The sequence below is a fragment of the Lates calcarifer genome, linkage group LG1 (genome assembly GCF_001640805.2).
Source record: "Lates calcarifer isolate ASB-BC8 linkage group LG1, TLL_Latcal_v3, whole genome shotgun sequence".
NCBI lineage: Eukaryota > Metazoa > Chordata > Actinopteri > Centropomidae > Lates > Lates calcarifer.
The window spans coordinates 5,260,494-5,282,085 of NC_066833.1; the positions used below are offsets into that span (position 1 = coordinate 5,260,494).

At 38.4% G+C, this 21,592-nt stretch overlaps 1 protein-coding gene across 1 annotated transcript in view; it reads left to right on the plus strand.

Annotated features, from left to right (window-relative positions):
• The window catches only part of LOC108872819 (contactin-associated protein-like 5), a 70,937-nt gene that overhangs the window by 20,151 nt on the left and 29,194 nt on the right, over positions 1 to 21,592 (plus strand). The window contains 8 exon segments of the mRNA XM_018660702.2: positions 2,327 to 2,474; positions 6,794 to 6,997; positions 7,601 to 7,785; positions 9,421 to 9,564; positions 11,689 to 11,956; positions 16,826 to 16,969; positions 17,097 to 17,256; positions 19,915 to 20,021. Of these exon segments, the coding sequence (XP_018516218.2) occupies positions 2,327 to 2,474; positions 6,794 to 6,997; positions 7,601 to 7,785; positions 9,421 to 9,564; positions 11,689 to 11,956; positions 16,826 to 16,969; positions 17,097 to 17,256; positions 19,915 to 20,021 (1,360 nt within the window).

Consider the following 21,592-nt stretch of genomic DNA (forward strand, 5'->3'; position numbering starts at 1 on the left):
GTGTTTTGCAATGTGTTTTGTATACCGTTATTTTTAGCATGCTATCCCAGTCAGAAAAAAAAGCTGTGTTTTTCAATTTTAAAAGCCCTGAGGAGTTGTCTTTTTTATGTGAAATGTCGTCCTACATGTTTTCCTACATATTTTATTGCTCTGTGTTGGCGACAGCCATGGCCAGAGGCATTATTTTCAGGTTGTCTGTCTGTCCATCCCATTCTCATGAACGCAATATCTCAGTAACGCCTTGAAGAAATATCTTCAAATTTGGCACGCTCACTTGGACTCAAGGATGAACTTATTTGATTGATTTGGTTGTTAAAGGTCAAAGGTCAATGTCACTGACTTCCTAGAACTCATTTTTGGCCATATATAAAAAAACAAACAAATATGTTAATAATTTCAAAATTTTACATAAATTAGAATGAGCTGATGAAGTGATGATGTTTTATACGCAAAGGGTCATAGGTCAACTTCACTTTGACATCATAATATTAAACATAATGCTAAACACTTCAATGCCAACATTAAGGAACAGAGGGGAGATAATGAACATATTTCCTCACATGTGACCATGAGGCAGTCATTGTAGTTCTGCAACAGTTTTGGTTATCTCACAAGAAATTTTTGTTCTTCTGTTCTTGTCAATCCTTTTCACACTGGTTTGATGTGGGCAGGTCTCATCTGAAAAAAAAAGTTATGTTTAACAACATTTGAATCAGAATTTGATGACAGTTTGTAGCTTGATTGCTTTTGTTACCAGCACTGTCAGCAGCATCAGATCAAACCACACCCACACGGTCCTGATGAGGAAGATCATCCAATTTTTTGACAGTTTCGATAAATAAATAATTCCTAAGGAGGCTCTTCCCCAAACTCTAATTTTGATTGTTGCTTTCCTGATCATGAATAGACTATTTGATATGAATATGTTGTAAAGAAATATTCAAGATTTGATACCACAGTCTCGGGGGTTTAAATTACAGCTTTTGAATGCAGAGCTATCAAATAGTCCTCTACATCAGTACATTTTACAAAAGCCTGAAAATAACAAGGTCATGGCTAGACCCCTTTTTGACAAACACGGCAGTGTGTTTTCATTAGCCTGACTCCCAATAAAGCACTAATAACTACATTTGATTTTCAGGTTGAAAGCATTTAGAAAACCTTAGTGCTGTGAATATATATGTCTTGTTTTTTTCAAAGCCAAGATGTTTCTCTTTCAGATTTTGTTTGCGCTAAATGCTGTTTGTAGTGCCACAATAATACATTTTCCTCAACCAAAAGTCTAAGCCTGTGCCATTTGTTAATCCCTCCTGTGAATTATGGTGCATGTATAAATTAGCCGAGCTTGCACATGTTTTAAGACCACAAGGCTCCACTCAGTAAATGGCTCAAAATTGGAAAGTGGTGGCATAAATCACAGTAACAGCTGTAACAGTCGCACTGTTGCCTTGATTATCTACCAAGAAGCAGTATCCTGGTATATTTAATGATGCCTCTGCTTTGCAGCATTCCACAAGCATCACACGGTCATTTGTGCTGCTGGTCATTGTGTTTCTGTTGTTGCGGAAAGCTGAATTATTGGCCTTGCCCAACTGTGTTGAACTACTCACAAAAGCCTGGAGCTCCAAAGTCAATGATCTATCTTTTTTGTTCTTTATAGTACGAGTGCCTATTGATCTGATATGTCACCTGCCTAGAATCAGTTATGAAGAAGCTGGTAATCAGTCATTTGAGAGGCGAAGTTGTTTGTCTCTGTTTCTGTCTCCATCTCTCATTCTTTCTCTGTTTTTCCATTCATGTCCCCTGGTGATGTTGTTTGGTGCAGACTGAAAGTAGAGGAGGGGTGGAACAGAAAAAAGAAGAATGACATCTCACAATTGTACTCAGAGGTTTTTGTTTTTAGCTCTGTAGGGAGAAAACACAATACGAGAGCCCTTATTTTGCCCCTGGCTGCCTCAGTGGTCATTTTTCCCCCGTCTCTCATGGACCTGTTTGAACGGATATTCTCATATTTCTACACCGCACAATGATTCTTATCACTTTACATAAAATAGTATGTTCAAGGATACGAAGAAGACATTGCCCTTGGGTTAGCTTTGTCAGCACTTCGTTGTTGTCTGTGCTATTCAAGGATTTAGATTTTTATTCTGCTTATATTTCAAGTGTTCAGCTAAAAACAGACTTTTCTACTCCCTGGTGAAAATATTACTATTCACTTCAGATCTGAGGTCATTTATTGTTTCTCAGTGAAGCATTGGTCACCTGTTCTGTATCAGTTCTATGCTGCCATTACAGCTACAGTCTTTGTCCCTCTCTGGTTCTGCAGAGGTTTGTTGGGAATGTGAATTCAGAGGCTGTTGTCCAGACCAAGCTGTCCCACCCAGTGAAAACACGTTTCCTGCGTTTTGTCCCCCTCGACTGGAACCCCAGCGGCTGGATGGGCCTCAGACTGGAGGTGTATGGCTGCTCCTACAGTGAGTAACACACACCCTGCAGTTAATACCACACTCAGAGAGCACTCAGTCCACACATCAAATCTCTGTATTTACACCACCTAGAAGGATTCGTTCATTTGTACATCTGGCTTTGCAGCTACACTCTCCTGATGTAGAGTAATAAGGGCAATTTCCTCTCCATGCTGTTTGATGCTCCAGACAACCAATGAAATGACAAATCAAAAGACAGCCTGGGTGTGAAACACATATGCACAGTGATGATCTCAAATTCAGCACCTCAAGAATAAAACTGTTAATTAAAGACACCATTAGCTTAAAACACTTGCTTCAGCATCTGGTGATACTCCAAAATGCTAACATAATTAACATCAGCATCTTCTTTTCACAGTCAAAGGGAATATTGTTTTGAACATGCAGGGTAAAAACAGGGTATGTAGCTTTGTAGACTTTGTAGACATTTCCTTGCAAGTTTATATAGCAGATAACCAATGTTATAGCTTTGTTTTCCCATAGCAAACAAATACAGCAAAGTGTTGAGTGAGGCTGATTTTCTTACTCGATATTTCTGCTCTAAGTAAAGTATGATCCGGAAGAACTATGGTGATCACTATACAAGAATCACTATTTTGTTTGCATCATTAGTTTTACTGTGTCATTGTCTTGAAGCATCACAAATCTGGTTGTAACAATATAAGATATTGAACTCTGTTTTCTGATTGTCACATCTTAAATACCCATTTATATCAGGATACATCAAGATACTTCAGATTCTACTCATGTGGATTTCATCACTGAGTCAGTGCTCTGCCTGGACAGAAGATGTCCCACATAACAGACGCAAAAAAATGACAATAACAAGTAACTAAGTGGGCCCACTCGTAAAGTGCAGCACTCACTGACTAATTTCAACCAGTGTCACACGTCATTTGAAATGCGTAATATGCACCAGATGTGCCTTACAGACAAAGCAGTCAAAGCACAGTAGACAGGATGTGCCAATCCTGGGAGAAAATGTGAAAATTGCTTCTTTTCTGGAGCATCAGCCTGTGATGACATGTCAAGACACCACCGGTGTGTGGGTTTCCATAGAAAACATTGCTGCTCTACAGAGGCAAAAGCAATGGTCAGAATTGAGTTATAACCTGTATCTAACTTTCTGACACCTGTTTTACTATTTACTAAAGAAAATATTATGCCATAGAAATGTGTAATGTAGCTTTAAAAAGTCTTGTCTTTAAAATGTCTTCAATATTGTTTGATTATTAAATATTTCCTCAGTATTCTTCAGTCTTCACTGTTTTTGCAGTAACTACAAACAGGATGTACAGTATTTGCTCCTCAACTGTGTAGTTAGTGCTTTCTGGCTGTGTATTGCTGCCAAGGCTGCAGTTACTGTTCTCTGGCTTTGTAATCTGTCTGCTGTGAGACTCACCACCTCACCTACTGCACCCTCTGCCACAGAGAGAGGCTAACTACACTGCTGAAGTAAGAGGGCTATATCAAGTAAGATCTAGCATTAGATTAGATTAACTTTATTGTCCACCTAAGTGAAAATTTGTCTTTGGCTTCTCATCCAACACAATAAAAAATGTACAGAGTTACATATGCCATACATACACCCACACCCCCAAGAAATGTCCAGCATACGCACATACAAACAATAGTGCAACAAGTAGATAGCAGCAATATCAAAAAGCAGGTCTCATAACAAACCCCCAGTCATTCTGTGTTCAGGGTCTGCATAGCATAAGGAATAAAGGACTTCTTGTATATGTTCAGGGCTCTTGGGGCCCTGAATCGACACCCTGATGGGAGCAGCATAAACTCTGAGTGTAGTGGGTGTGAAGTATCTGCAATTATATGTTTCTCTGAAAACATATAATTCTCTATATGTATCTCTGAAACTTTAATAAGTATAAAGCTTGTGAGATAGTCATGGCTAGTGTTAACTGAAGTCTAGGTTTAGTTATTGATTTTTTCCTAGTTGTTATCTATAAGTGAAAAAATAACAATTTTGATGAACTGAGGGTTGTTATTTCACATAACTGAATAAGACAGTAGCTAAATAAATTCATGTTTGACAAAAAAATGCTTAATAAATTGCTAAAAAATATTTTTTTATTGTCAATCATGAATTTATTTAGCTATTGCAGCTAAAGTGCTGCTAAATGCAGCTAGCTTTTTGCAAATTTCATGTTATTTGGTGAGTAAGTTGCCTTTTAATGACATACTGAAATATACAATATACAATTATGAATTCAAGTGTTGTATTGATTTCAGTATATACTGTATATATTAATACTCTTTAGACATTTAGAAACAGCATGTCACATGCTATTAATGGCATGTTGCTGTTAATGCTTGGCTGACTAACAATAAAGTAATAACATTATTAAAACATAATATTGGAATAACTGTCCTGAAAGATTTAATAGTAAAACACTACATTAAAATAGTCCCACACAGACTGGACCTTTGTGAGTGTATGGTGCATTATAAGAGGCAAAGCTATTCACACACACAGTGAAATTAATAACCTGAGCAGTCCTCAATAAAAATACATGTAATGGGGATTCACTTAGGCTACACACCTCTCCCACGCGCTGTGAAGCAGCGCTAACTAGATGAGCCAGTGAATTACTGCACTGTGAAACACCCTCAGAATATCCCACAGTGAGCAGTTTTATGATGACCAACCACCATACACAGTGAAATGTATTAGTGTTGGATAGGCGGGTATAAAACTAATGTGGTCTCATATATGTACTCCTCCACTGTTTAATATATTTTTGGATTCATGTTTCTGCCTGTGTATATGAACTACTGAAATACCATATGAATTACAATATAACTAACGAATGACTTAATTATTGGCTTGAGTTATCTAAACTACTTATCTGTCCAGACAGACTAAGAAAGAGACACAGGCAGATACCATTTCTATGTAATTCAGTCTGCTGCTTTAAAGACTATGCAGGACTGTGTAGGCCTAGAGGTGACACTGAGAATGGCCAATACTATTAACTGACCTCTCTCTATTCTTCAAGACTTCCTGGAATCAATTGCACATGAATGAGGGGGGTGAAATACATGAAAGACATGATCATAGAGATTGAGAGAACTGAGAGAATCCCTTTATTTTGACAGGGAGGTAGTTGGTTTGAGCATCATGAGTAGAGCAAAAATGTTGGTAAACAGAAAACTCACTGTGTAAAATACTCTGCCTTATTCATTTAGACTGCTGTAACATCCTGGCTCTTAGTACTACTGCAGTGCGACAACACAGAGCTAGATCACATTCAAACAGTGATTAACAGAGCTGTACGTCTCACACTGTATCAGAACTGATAAACCTGCTCCGTTTCATTAAGTGCGAAGGTAAGCCATGTCAGTGAGTGAGCATGCACAATGCTGAGCTGTGGAACTGGATCACCTAAATGGAATGAAGCCATCATTACTGTTATAAGTCAGGATGTCTACTGAAAAAAGTTCTATTGACTCCACCGCGGACAAGCTGTGCAGGCTGTTATGTTACTTAAATGCATTTACAGGAAACCAGTATTAGCACTGAGTGGATTATCCTGGTGCCTTGAACTGAATTTCATATATCTTTGCATTACTGAATAGAAACCCAGTGGCAATGACTATGTAAATTAAATGGCTTGTTACAACAAGAAACAGAATTTCAACTGCAACTGTCACAGTCCCACCTTCTTTATCATTCTTGTCTCCATTATTAGTTGTTTTTCTTGCTGTTGCTTCTCTTAATACTGTTTCCTGCAGCATGGCACAACGTTGCGTGCTAACATACTTACCATTTTTCCACTTCCTGTTTTCCAAATTCCTCCTCTCACAGTTTTGGCACCATCAGAACAAAACATGTTGCCCATTTCGAGTACCTGTTCTGTTAAGATTCTATGAAGTTTTCAGAAAAATGAAGAAAAAGAGCATTTATTGAGGGGAAAAAAAGCTGTAGTAGTAGCATCAACAGTATTAGTATTAGTGGCAGTACTAAACCAGCTTTACACTCATAGTATATTGGGAATTGTTTTATTTGATTTTAAGATGTATCCAATTTTAGCTTATAGCATGCCACATCACAACAAAATGAAAATGAATGAGAAAATTGACACTGCTCAAACATCATTGACAGAGCAGCCCACTTAAATGAATGCAAATATTTTCAGAGCTTTGAATTGAGGGGGAAATTTCCATAGTGACAGTACAGTAACATTTTAGTGGAATCCTCACAAGCATACTGCACATTTTTCATATTATACATTAAAAGTTCTTACAGATTGCAATACTAATTCAAGAGTTACTCTATTTTTTTTTAGAGTCATATGTGGCAGATTTTGATGGCAGAAGTTCGCTGCTGTATCGGTTCAACCAGAAGTCCATGTCAACGGTGAAGGACGTGATCTCTCTGCGGTTCAAGAGCCATCAGGCTGAGGGTGTTTTACTGCACGGAGAGGGGCAGAGAGGAGATTACATCACCCTGGAGCTTCACCGAGGACGACTGGACCTCTACCTCAACTTAGGTGAACTATGCTTTACAAACTTTTCCTTTGAATGTTTTCCAGGAGAAATTTAAATGTGAAATGTGTCACGGCTAGATTGAGAAGTCTTCAAAAAAGGTGTGTTTTAGATGCTGTTTTCATGATTGAGTGTTATCACAGCAATGTGATACCTGTCATGTTTACCTAATTTCCCAACTTTACCAAAAGGTAAATGTTTCTGTAAAATATAGACATGTGAGTATCTTGAAGTCAGACTACTGTTTTCTTAGCAAAGGCTTACAGCAAAATTATGTAAAACTGAAAACTTTGAACCAGGAAATATTTGACATTTGAGTTGATAAATGATTAACAGTGAAATATTTTATCAGTGCATATTTTTCTGCTGCAAATTTGTTGTCCAAATAAAGATTTAAACAGTGCATACCCACCTTCATACCAATTTATCTGTTTCATACTCTAGTATTCATCATCTGAATGAATTGAATAATTGTATGCGTAAATGCGTTTTTTGCCTTTGCTCTCCACCTTAGCTCTGGCCAGTCTGCTTTCACACATTTACAGCTTCACAGCGGAAGATGTAAGGCCACTCACTGTGTTCCTGCTGTTTCTTTTGTGTTTCTCCAGATGACAGCAGGCTGAGGTTCAGTAGTGGTCGTGTTGCTATTACTGTGGGCAGTCTGCTGGACGACCAGCACTGGCACTCCGTTCACATGGAGCGCTTCAACAAGCAGGTTAACCTCACAGTGGACTCCCACACACAGCATTTCCAAACCAAAGGAGAAGGACACTCACTGGAGGTGGACTATGAGGTGAGTCCGTGGGTTGATTAAATTACATAAATTGGAGATGAGATAGCAAGAAGAGCTTTGTAAATGTGAGCATACCACTTAATGAATTTATCCAGGGAGGGTCAGACAACCTCATCATTGATAACACAATAATGAGCAGGGAAGTTAAGAGCCCTGGAAGCGCCATGGTAAACAGAGTCCAGTCTATGTAAGCCCTGGGTGACTGTACTCTCTCTGTATCAATCTGCTGTGGAACCTTTTTGTTTCAATCTACTCAAAATGGGAAGTATTTCTATTTGCATAATTATTATTGTTCCAGTTTCTCTAAACACATTTAAACCATTTCCTAACAAAGGTAATTATGAGGTATGCCCTCTTACAACTATTGATTCACTGAACGCGATTGTCCAATCATAGTTTAGGAGACTTAACCTAGGCTCATCAATGTTTGAATTTCTCCATAAGATGGAGTGTTTTTTAGTTTTTTTTAAGTGTTTTCAACACCAAAAACAACAGCAATTAAATGCATATTTAAAACTTTTATAGTTCTTCTTTTAAAGATTAATCAACTTGAGAAAGTATTTTCAACAAGGTTAATTAGCTAGTGCTGATAGAGTGCTTCAGTAAAAGTTGTCATTTCAACCAGAAAAATCCACAATTGCTGGCTAGAAATTAGAAGCCATCTGTTTTTATCTGCCTAAATGAGAAAGCATTATGTAAAAAATGCTAATAATTAGCATAGCACTAGTAATTAAGGGGGCACTGTTTAATAAGGGTCAGTTACTGAGAATATCACATTCAAAGATGCAGTCTGAATTTTAGAAAGTTTTGAAATACAACACACACAACACACTTACTCCTGGATTTTGACCAAAAGTATGTGGACACCTAAACATTAGAATAATACCATTCCAAAACTATGGCTGTTCTGCTGCTGTAACTGCTGTGTCCACTCTTCTGGGAAGGTTTTCAAAAATATTTTGGAACCTGGCCGCAGGGATTTTCTCTCATTCAGCCACAAGAGCATTAGTGAGGTCGGGCCCTGATGTTGGGTGATAAGGCCTGGCTCACAGTCTGTGTTCCTGTTCATCCTGGAGGCGTTAGATGGGGCCAAGGTCGGGGTTCTATGCAGGCCAGCCAAGTTCCTCCATATCAACAAGAAAAAAACAAAAAAACAAACCTCTCTTTATGGATTACGCTTTGTACATGAGGGCATTGCCATGTTGAAAAAGGAAAAGGTCTTTCCCAGACTTATATAGCACCAGGATTTCCCTGTGTTGGAACTAGAGGACAAATACCAAACCATGAAAGACAGCCCCAGACCAGAAGTACACATACTGTATTCATATAGTCTCTGTAGAGTGTATGTTTGGATCCAGTGAGTGGGTGTTGTTTTCTCACTTGCTGAATCACAGGTTCTGTTTATGCAGTAACTGGTGAGGATACGTGTGTGGGCTGCATGTATTTTGAGGATGTATTTACACTGGTGATTTTTTAACGTACAGTAAAACACAGAACAGAGTATGAATTTCATTTTCTATTATTTCTATGAAAATAGCACATGTAAATATATGCATCTTTATACTTGTTTATATTGGATCAATTTCTGTTTCCAGTGATAAGTTGTCTACCTCCTCTGTTTTCTTTTCATCAAAGCTGAGCTTTGGAGGCATACCGCTGCCTGGTAAACCAGGCACCTTTCTGAGGAAGAACTTCCACGGCTGCATGGAAAATCTCTACTACAACGGAATCAATATCATAGACCTGGCAAAGAGACGCAAGCCACAGATACACAGTGTGGTAAGTTTGATAGATTTTTAGAGTTACGATTTTTAGGCAATGTTGTATACCACACTGCATGCGCTTTTAGTGAATGAGCTACTTGTCCACCTGCATTCAGTGCACATATACTGTGAAATGCTTCAGATCTTCCTTTTAATGATATATCCCTCAAAAGCTTGAGTTCAATGAACCGACTGGGTACTGGATTTTTCACGCAGATGCAGATATTTATGTTTGGGTTTTTAAAAAATCCTATGACAATACATCAACAAATTTTCTTTTTTCTTTTTTTTTAACACAAACACATAATAATAATTAAAAGACATCTTAAATTTGGTTTATTAAACCCAGATGTACAAAATATCCTGAGCTAGACATTTCACTGCTAAAAAAAAAAACTGTGAGTGCTCTCTGATGAAAAACTGTAATTGTGGCACTGTTTCTGCAATACTTCAAACACATATTTTACATACACACTACACATATTTTACATTTCTATGTGACAGTTTTTTACTTCACAGTGAAATATACACAGACAGATCTGTGATGAGCTATTGTCAGCTATTGGTTGGCTCTGTTGATGACAAAGATGAGTACTCTTTGTACCAGGTCAGGAAAGATCCTCAATGTCCAAATGATTTCCTGGAACACAGCATGGTTCTTGTGTTTCTCTTACAAGAAGAGATTACTGTCTTTAAAGCTCAGAAATGTGAAAAAGCACTTCTCCATTTACAATCCATCTTACAGTTCAAGCAACCTCCTTTATAAAGGAAAATTAATATAATAATCTTTAAAGAGAGAGGGAGAGTAACAGAAATGGCACCCATGTGGATGAACAGAAAGTGGGTGAACATACTGAGAGGAGAATGCCACAGTGTAATATAGCCTAATCATATATTGCAGTTCACTGCATTCACAGTCTATGGTTTAGCAGTTAAGTGTATAGAACTATAGTGTGGAGAAGAGTCTCTATTAAGAATGACAACCAGACATAAACTGATGACAGCTATCTCATATATGTGGGATAAATGTACTTTCTCTATTTTGTTTCATTAATTGAAGTGGTCAGTTCTCAGTATATGAATAAAAGATGTCATGACAATCCATTTAATTGTTATTGAGATCTTACGAGCCAACCAAAAGATTCAGATTGACATTCTTGGAGCCTTTCTTCAAGTGTGCCTTTTTTCTTTGCTGATTTGATTATCTCTGATTAGTGAGATTTAAGGTATTTTGGTCAGAAATTGGAAGGAGAGGATAACGTGAAAACAATCATTACAGCCATTGCGGTCCTGACTACTATATCATTAAGTCCAACTGTGTGAGTGGATTCATTTAGAGAGTCAACCTCATGATGGAAGCTGTAATGGAATTTCAATGGGACAATCTCCCTGAGGTTGATGGAAGAATCACATTGAGAGTCAGAGAGCTGTGATTGCTCTGTGCTGCCCTGCAGGCACCGGGAATGATAGGACTCTGACCTCGGCAGACATGGCCAGTCTGAGTTTGAATGTACCTAACACAACCTCTGCATCACACAGAATTAAACTGAAATGGTTCTTATCTTGGCGGCTCTACCATATTGGTTTGGAGCAAACATATTTCAAATAAATCCATGGATTCACATTGCATCTAACTTTTACTGAATTTTCTGCTTAGTTGACAAGTTTTATGGGAGGTTTTATACCTAACAGTTCCAGCACTTAACACTATAAAAGAAAATGATCAAACAAAGAAGATATAATGTTAATTAATGACCTTTAGAGGTGCTGATGGGTTGATTTTGTTACCTTGGATCTGAGCCAACACTTAATTTACACATATTAGAGTGGTGTTCATCTTTTCATCTATTTCTCAGTAAGCAAATATACATAACTGCCCAAATGTCAAACTATTCCTTCAAATCTTTTTTTTTTTTTTTTCATAGAAATTGGTTAAAAATAAAAGGTTTCATTTAATGATTCTGAGTGGGTTATGGGTAAGATTTTGCTCATGGCTCTTTAACCATCTGGCCCCTTTCTGTGCATATTAACATGACATTCGTTTCCAGACATATCACATTGAATTTCACATGAGACCAGTCTTTTCCAACATAACTGAGGATACATGCAAATCTCTGTCCTTCACTCTGTCATCCTCCAGGGCAACGTGACCTTCTCATGCTCACAGCCCCAGCTGGTGGCTTGCACCTTTCTGAGCTCCAGCAGCAGCTTCCTGTCGCTTCCGTCAGCGACACCTGCCACAGGGGGCTTCTCTGTTCGATTCCAGTTCAGGACATGGAACCCAGATGGGCTGCTGCTCTCTGTGCAGCTGAACCCAGAGCCCCAGAAACTAGAGCTGCAGATCAGCAACACCCAACTGCATCTCACCCTCCACAGCTCAGGACGACAGAAGTCAGAGGTCTCCACTGGTGTGTCCGCAGCCCACACACACACAGACACACACACACACACACACAGACACACACATACCTACTACAAAAGCACATCAAAATATGAATGAAATGAAAACTGAATGAAGAATCTGAATATTTGAGTCTTTTCCTTATGTTTTTGCTTAAGAAAAAGAAACTGTGTTGCTGTTTCTCTAAGACAAATATGACAATATTCAAAACTTGATACAGGTCTTGTAAACAGCATATTTTGTTTGGATATTCCAAATTTCACCTTATTCCAAATTTTGCATTTCCCCATTAAGACACAGGCTGTGCTGATATTATTCAGGTTTTAAGAGCATTCTTTGAACATACATGTATACATTCAGAGAGTGGCTCTCAATTGTTTTTTTTTTTTATGGTAGTCTGTGATGCTTTTTTCTGTTTATGGTCATATTGTACACAAATCAACTAGACAACTGTGGGGTCTGGCTTTGTTCAGAATATTGTCTTATTCTGAATCGGGGGGAAAAAAATATTTTGTGCATGTAAATTTAGTGACTTTAGAGGTAGAAAAGAGTAGAAACCTGGCAAAGGTACCGACGGACCAAGACCAAACCTTAAACTCAATCTTAGAGATGAGTTTTCTGGGGGAAATTTTTTCTTCTTACTTGTGGGGAACTTGAGACGTACTCATCATTATGAGCATGCTGACCCCAAAGTGCTCTATGCACAATGAAGCGCACAAAGTCCACCAGGAAGCCTGTTTTTGTGCTTCACTCAACTGAGACAGACAGTGTCACCCTAATCCAAAATCTGGAAACAGTGCACTCTGAGTGGTGCAAGTAATTTCATCCGACTTACTTTTATCACCTTTGTCCTCAGTAAACTCAAAAAAGTTTATTTTCGCATGGAATTTCTCAGAAAAAAATATTATCCAATCCTCTCTATGGGATTGCTTAACCGAGATAACGCAGATAACTATGATTGGTTGGCTAAGCCAGAGTTTCAGCAGATGGTGGGCTGCAGGGGAATATAGATGGAGAAGACAGCCATGGCTAATGGACAATATTCTCTTTTACATAATTTACCTGAAACTGCGTTAAATTATCTGCACCAGCGTTATAGCTGTGGCACATGAGTATGACCTGGAGTCCTCTTGTTTGCAGTGATCTGTAAGATAAAATAAGTTCATCTCAGATTAGTTTTTTATATAAACTGACAGTAATTTAGGGAAATTATCTATTATATCTATTATTTATTAATTCACTTACTTTCATTTGGATTTCTTGTTTTGCTTCCTCCTTTCGAGGTCACAGCTAAAGTTATTATTATTGAGCAAGCATGCAGATAGCATCTTGGTTACACATTCATGGGGCTAATGTAGCTACTCAGCACGAAGACCATTAACATTTTAGATGTACTAAGAGATAATCCCTGGGATCTAGTCTGCAAATGTGTTTAAAACGCAGACTTGTCCTCTGTGAATGTACTGCATCAAATACAGACATGGGGGGTAAATTCCCTAATTACACCAGGATACCAATGTAATGCTAGTCCAGTGTGAAAAGAGTTTATGTAATGGGGAGCAGTTGGAGATCTTCCTTATGGTGGATGCATTGGATGATAACTGAACAGTGAGATCCAAGCAGAGGGAGCTGGACTCACAGCTGGTAAATCTATACTGCATGCTGCGTAGGGTTAGGGTCATGTAAAGTTAAAAAGAGTTACCTGCTGTTGTCTCTTCAGTGTGCAGTGTTCTCTTTTTTAAAAATCAGCTGCAAAATTACCAAAATCATTAAGAATGTGAAATTTCTGCATAATTAGTGAAAATGTATGCATTTCTCAATGCATTCCAAGCTCTGTTAACTGCCAGAAAAGAAGGAACTTGTGAATCTCAAGCTGAGCAATTTAATTAAAAGCAAATCAAGTTAGTAGATTATAGAGCAGTCTCATCTTTCTTACCACTCTCCTCCCAAGGTGCAAAAGTATCATATACCTCATAGCAATGTTAAATGTAGCGCAGCAGAGGTGTCTGAGTGCAATCGTTAAACTGAGCTGCGGGGCCTGCCAGAGTTGTTGCAAATCGGTTCATTTTTCTACATTTAACCTCCTGTTTTTTGGTTTTATTAGAAATATTACTCAGTAGTTTGAAACAGTTTCTCTTTCAGTCCAATATGTAGACAATAGAACAGCTTAAGGATAAACGCAATCGGCAAGTGTTTGATAAAATGCCTTAAGTGAACAAGAGCATTAACATGGAAAGAATACTGATCTGTATCTTCCTCTGTTCAGCCCAGAAATTCTCTGCATCAGTAGCGCAGGCTTAATTTTCATACAGGGGAAACATCTTTGTCTCACAGTCAAACCAAGAGATACACAAGTATCTACAACATCCACAATGAGCTTTTGTTTCATTCAGCTTACTCCGAATCTACTGCCAGTTAGAGCTGTCAAGGACTTGAGGCAGCTGCCTCTGCAGCTTGGTGCAGTAATGGCATGAAAGCTGTCACATGACACTGTGTACTTCCTAGAGACAGCACCGGGGCTCAGAATCTTCTACATAAGAAGAATAGGCAAATGTTTTATTTTTCTTAACTGTTGAGAAATCATGTGGACCACTGATATTATATTTCCTGCAAGGAATAAATAAAGTATTTCTGATTCTGATATAGAACACTTAAGATCTGTGTCCTAGATAGGGCTATAACACTCCCAGCCTGGGCAGCAGCAGGATAGCAAGGAGATCATGATATATATATGAGGTAAAAGGGGGGAAAGGAAACTCCCACCGATGCTCACCAGCAGTCCCTCTCGGCTACACTGTTTATCCCATGAAACAGTCGATGGAGTGGAGAAAAACGCCCATGGCACTCACAGTCTTCCAGGATAAAAGGTTCTGCTGTAAGCGACAGGCATCAGTGGACTCTGTGTGAATAGCTCAAGTCTTCCCAAGAGCCTGGACATATCTGATTCTAGACTAACTAAAATAACTCCCAGGGTGCATTCTGCGTGACTGTCTGGTCCCCTCTGTGCTCCCTAAGCCACAGCACAGCTCAATCTGGATGCTAATTTAGTGTGGGACCAGCACAGTCAGAGCAGAGGTGTGGTACAATAATTTCAGTTCACAGCTGCCAATGTGGCATTGTCCTCTTGAATGCCACAGCTCTGTGAAGATGAGCGGTCACTGTCAGTGTAAGCGAAATGTCTTATAGATCAAGCCGTGCTGGCTGATTACTCATGTTTTTTGGGGGGTTAAACAAATGCTTGATTTTGGTTCGTATGTATCAGAACATTAGATTTAGATTAGATTAGCTTTTTTTGTCAGGAAAAAGGAAATTATGGAATTTGAAGGAGAGGATAAATTGGATGAAGGCCAGCAGTGAATTTGTATAATGACCACCAGGACAATTATATGTGGGACTGTAAAGATTAAAATGAAAAAAAAATTAAAAAAAAAGCACTTTCATGGCACCAGGTAAGAATACCAGTGTGTCTCACATCTCAAAAAATACCAACACTATACACTCACTATAACCTACACCTAATGGAATTTTATCCAAATACAACTTCCACACCAGCCCAGTTGTTGGTGATAATTAGTATGGAGGAAGCTTTCAGGTCCTTTACTTAGGTAATAGTAGGGATATAAATACAAAAAGTCCCGCAATCCATTTTCTCTTGAGAGAAAATATGTAAATACTCTCTAGAGAATGTACTTAAATAAAATTAAAGGTATCAAAGTATTCAATATAATAAGTGTTGTATTATTGTATTTTATATTATTGGATCATTATCATTGAGTTTATTGAATTAACATGTGAAAAGCGCTGTAATGTTGCAGCTGGTCAAGGTGGTGCTAATTTGTTATTTACCTTATATATGTTGTGTCTCATAGAAATGAGTCATATTGCACATGCTCATTGAAGATTTACCAAAATGGCATTTAATAGAGCACATACCTCATCCAAGGCCAAACAATCTCACGTCTGTCTATTGTACACACTCAAAGATGTAAACATTATGAATATGCCTGATTTTAACATCAAGATCCAGTCATTATTTCTCAAGAAACTGACAAAAATGTTGAAATATGCTTTATATTGCAATGTTAGGAAAAGTAATTAAAAATTCCTGACTTTGCCCCTTTAACCAGATCCACACCAAAATTTTTACGTGGATTTCTCTGGCCCTGCGCCCCATTCCTTCACCACATTTTGTGCAAATCAGTTCAGTACTTTTTGCATTATCCTCCTATAAGAACAGACAAATAAAGAAACAGACAGACATGTGATTGCAGCTGTCAAACAACTGCAGTGAGAAAATATATAAGTAAAATAATTTATCTGAAATGTAGAATGTAGAAGTATAAAATACAGTGGCTGAGCACAGACCTTAATTACTTCACACCTCTTGTAGTAACATAGTATTTGCTACAGTATTTGTTGACAGTAGTTGCTAAACACCAAGAAGCTGACATTAGAGTCCCTCTCTCTCATTTAAATGCTCACTAGATGATAAAATATATAAAGAATTTTTGCTGACAAGTGACGGAGTGGAGGAGGGAAAGTTTGAGAAGTGTTTGAGAAGGCTGGAAGCTCTGTGACTGCCTCCTGAGAAAACAACTGTGTGAAGGAATTCAATGGCTGCCTTGGCAACTATTATAGAACTAAATGTAATAAAAGTGTATCTTTAATCAAACCCAAACACCGGTGAAATGAATCATTAAAAGTCTCCAGTGGCCATTGCTCCATGGCTACTGAGAAAACACTACCACTGTAACTGTATCACTCTCAGACCAGAATGCAGTGGTAGAAATTCTTCACTGCCTCCAGGTCTACAACAAATAATTTTCTGTGCTCCAGCTGAGTTGACTGTTTTCAAATGTGAAATGTTGTTCTTTAGTTCACAGAGTCAGTGACGGTCTGTGGCACTCTGTAAGTCTAGACACAAGGAATCTACAGATGGCCTTGACGGTGGACGGTGAGCCATCCACCACAACCGAACTGTGGGAACAAGTGGAATCAAAAGGCAATTTTTACTTTGGAGGTTAGTGGATTCTCACAATGTGTTTGCAATATTAAGATACCTAATTTTCTTCTTTAAACACACACTGTAACATAATTTTTCTTGTACTGTAAAATTAAAGCTCGCATCATGTGTTATTTCCATCCAGGCTGTCCCACCATGGACTGTCAGGTCTTGACTCCGACCTTCCAGGGGTGTATGCGGCTTATTTTCATAAACAGCCAGCCAATGAATCTCAGTCATGTACAGCAAGGAGTGTTGGGAAATTATAACGAGCTTCAGTTTGACACCTGCAATATAAGAGACAGGTAAGGTAGTTTGAATTTCTTATTTAGACTTTTATTTAATTAGAGGCAGTTCTCACAGAGATCTTACAAAAACTTTGACATTCAACAGACAAAATGTGTCAGACATAAAAATCGGAGAAACATTATCCAAGTTGGCAGCAGAGTTATTCATGCCCACATTGTTAATTTGTGGATGGCAGTATGTTTTCTTCAGAGCAGCCTGAAAGTCACTGACATCTTGTCCCACGGAGACAAACATGCTGACAGGATCATCCAATTAAATTGCAACAGAAACTCGGTAACACCTTCTCTGGCAGAGGACTATGCTAACAAGCTGCTCCCCACTGTCCTGTGTGGCATGCTATTCCTCATTACCCTGCACAGCTGTGGGCCCTGTAAACGGGATCGGCAGACCTACGAGCACTGTGAATGTCTGCATGTGGCTCAGAACATTTAAAGGAACGAGACAAACATGCAAACTGCCATTTTCTCCTTGTCTCTGCCCTGAGGAGAATACCTCCTTTGTCAGATTTTCAAAATCTGCTTTCTAGGCCAGATTGTTTGCTGTCAGAAGGTATACAAACACAACAGCTCTGCCAGTCTGTTATGTCAGTGGGCGAAGTGTTGCACTGTAGGAAATGACATAGAATGAGATGTTTGTTTTTTATTATTTTTATTTTTTTTATCAAGCTGTGACGCATACATCTTTTGAGTGTTTTATTTTTTTGGCCACTATGGGGCAGAAGACTTCCACAACAAGCTAATACTAACTCATTATATTGTAATGGCCAGTGTGTTTAGTCACAGTTGTTGCCTACTTACACATATATACATGACAGGTGTTTAAACAAGCATTAATTGATTTTTGGCTATTTTTGGTGAGCAAGTGCAACATGGTGTAAACACAACCTTGACACATTTTCATCTTATAAAGTTGATATGGCAAATGTGTTGCCTATTGACACATCAGGCAGATGCGGATCATTAGCATTCACTTGGAGTCATGTTTTTTCCAATACTCTCACCTTTTTACTGTGATTTAGTCCCCACCAACTCCTAAGGGAAATATCTGGCTCTTTAGACATTAAATGTTCCACTTTCTTCACCAGCTAGATGTGAACTTTGGTTGTCTGTCATTTGGTGCTGTAGAGTGTGAAACAGCTGCCTGCTGCTGCTGCTGCTGGAAACAAGGTTGATGGGGACAGTGAGCCTGCACAGGAAAATGCTGATGAGCAAAAAGAGGTTTTGCTTTCTCTCAAAAAGAGAGAAAAACAGTATCTATGGAGCTTTAAGAGTTGAGAAAATACCCTATTGTAGTTTACAAAACACAAAGGCATGAAATCTAAATGTGGAAAAATTACAAAACATTTTAACGTGATATTTTTTCTTAATCTTGGTAAAATATTAATAGTCACTTCATAGTGTATTTCATATGGAATATACAAGCCTTAAAAGTACAAATGAACTGTGAATATTCAACAACAAAGAAACTTAAATTTCAATTTGTTAGTGGGTAACACTATCCACATTTTTGTGTTCTCTTTGATATATAGTTGATGTCTCTGTGTTGCGAGGACACACTATGTAATGTGAGGCTGATGGTCCTGTTTATTGCATTGATGTTAACTGTCATTTCACTCACACTGGCTTATTAATGACCCCAGAATATGAGAAAACTAACTTTTTCAGTGTTAATTTCCTTTTCTTTGTGTCTAATTAAACCCTGTGACTCAATTTGTGGTTAGTGTGCACTTAGGTGCGCTGGCTACTGTAATTTCATGACCTGTAAGGGCACTCATGAACACAAGAACAGAAAATAGCTTGATGGTAATTAAACCAATGGCTGCAACCTTATCTGTGTTGTGGCTGCCTCACTCCGCTGCAGTTAATAGGTGAGAGATGAAAGTGTATGAAATTATAGATGCACGCTCGAAAGGCTGGCAATTATGTGAAACTTGAGGAGGCTTGAGGAAGGGACTATTAATCAGAGTAGTGCGGTTAAAAAATTTCTATGAAGCGCTCATTGTGGTGAAATCCCATTAACGGGCATTGTAGTCTGAAGGTGACAGTAATGCTTTTATTTTTAGAGGAACACGGCGATGTGTCAGCTTTTTCAAACTCAGACAAGGGCACAGTGTGAGACACACATCATTTCACAGTTGTTTTTGGATTTTTAATGCAGCTTCACAAAACATGAGTAAACAGCAAATTATTCTTTTGGGTGAGTTCAAAAGCGCGTGTTCATAACAGCAGACAAAAGAATAAAGGGAACAGTGAACAGGGGTCTTGCTTACCTGATAAATAAAAGATCTGCTTTGTAAACACTAACAAAAGAATTATCTCTACTGATACCTAACACAAAGAGCCTTAGAGATTTGTATGATCTTTTGTTTTGCTGTGATGAAATTGCTTTCATTTTTGCTGCTCCTAATAGCTTAATTTCTTTTAATGGATCAAAGTGCTGGAAAATTGGCTAAATTGAAGATAAAAGTGTAAACTACAGCTGGAATAATGAATGATTAGTCAGTTGACAGGAAATTTAATCAGCATTCAGACAAAATAAACATGTATGTAGTTTTTTTAAAATATTGATATTATCTGACAATTAATAAATGAAGAGAGCGATGACCAGAGTAATCAATGATGAAAATAAATAACCTGTAAAAACATGTTTTTCAGGTGCCTTCCTAACCTGTGTGAACATGGAGGCCGCTGCTCTCAGACATGGAGCTCCTTCACCTGCAACTGTTCGGGAACAGGATACTCTGGAGCGACATGTCACAACTGTGAGCATTTCATCTCATGATCATTTCTTCACCTTGCCTGAAACCTGCTATTACAACCCCGTGTCCCTCCCCGGTTTTATCCGAGGTCTACTGAGCTGTGTCATTTGATTGAGCGCACATATCTTTACCCATCTTGCTCACAACTTTCTTCACAGTTGAGAGGCAAAGCAAAAACTCATCCTGTCTCAACATGACATGACCTTACAATCACTGCTGCTATTCTCATTTTCAAATTTCTGAGAATCTGTTTTTGCTATATCCCTAAATAGCTTTAGACTGGCTGAGTTTAGACTGACTCTACATGTAGGAGTTTTTCCTTAGGGGTGTCATTTTTTGACATCCCCCAACATCGCCTTGATATTGGCTGTGGAGACTGATGTTGGAAACTATGTGTGAAAATCCCCTGCTGCAGAATACTGATTGCTTGTTTATATGCAGGCAAAAGCAGTGTTCTTTGCACGTCAGAGGGAACATGACAGAAAAGAGCATCTGCTGAATTAAAAATAGGCCTTTTTTTTTTCAACTCAGCTGCCATCAACTTCCCCAAAAACACATTTTCCTTCCACGACTCAGACGTAAATATCGTATTTGGAACCAGTCACCAGTTGACTGTTAGAACTGTAATAAGAGTGACAGTGTTTTCAGGCTAATGTACCACCTATAGAACTAGTGCAATCCAGATTTTCTTCCAAAAGCAAGGAGAATTTCACACTACATTATTTTACCTTCAGAAAAGCACTAGAGTGTGTAGTATCTCCCTGGGTGGTACTATACTAATTGTGAAACACTCTCTATGGATATGCTGTGCCATATCTGTCTCAACCTCTCCTCACGTAGCATCTCGACACCAAAGTCTCAGCTTGTGATTCCAACATGCAGACAAAAAACAAGTAGTAGTCCCACAAATCAAACCAGTGAGATATTCCTGCAGAAGATGCGCTCAGATCATCTGTTTTTCTCCACTGAGTGACTCAGGCTGCAGATGGTGACCCTCAGTGCCTGAACACAGCCTGAAATATATTTACCCTCTCCAGCCTTTAATATATTCATCCTCACAACCATTACAACATATTGATTCCACTGTCTGTTGATCTGTTTATTCATTGTTTTCCATCGGATCTTCAGACATTCCCAATCTGAGTGGGAGGTAACAGAATAGAGAGCATCACAAGAGATCATCTTTAAATAATAATGCAACTATAGGTGAGAAAAGAACAGGCTGCTGCAGTAAAACTAAAAGTGAAACCTGTTTTTTGAAAATACAAACAATAAATCAGAACTGCTTGTTAAGCATGTAACAGCCAAACAGGGTTATATTATAATGACTCAAAGCTCACCGCAGTATAAGGACGATGCTGTTTCTTTATTTCCATGTCCTCAACATTGATCATTAGTTGCTGAGGATACTGGCTGTGTGCATGAGAACATGTTAACTATTGTCTTCCAGCATGATGTTTTGTAGTAGTCAAGTACATATTGTATATGCAAGAGTTCCTATTTTAGGTCGAGTCAGCTGGAAACACTGGAGACAGAATTTTTATCCCAAATCATGGAGGGTGAATCACTAACTA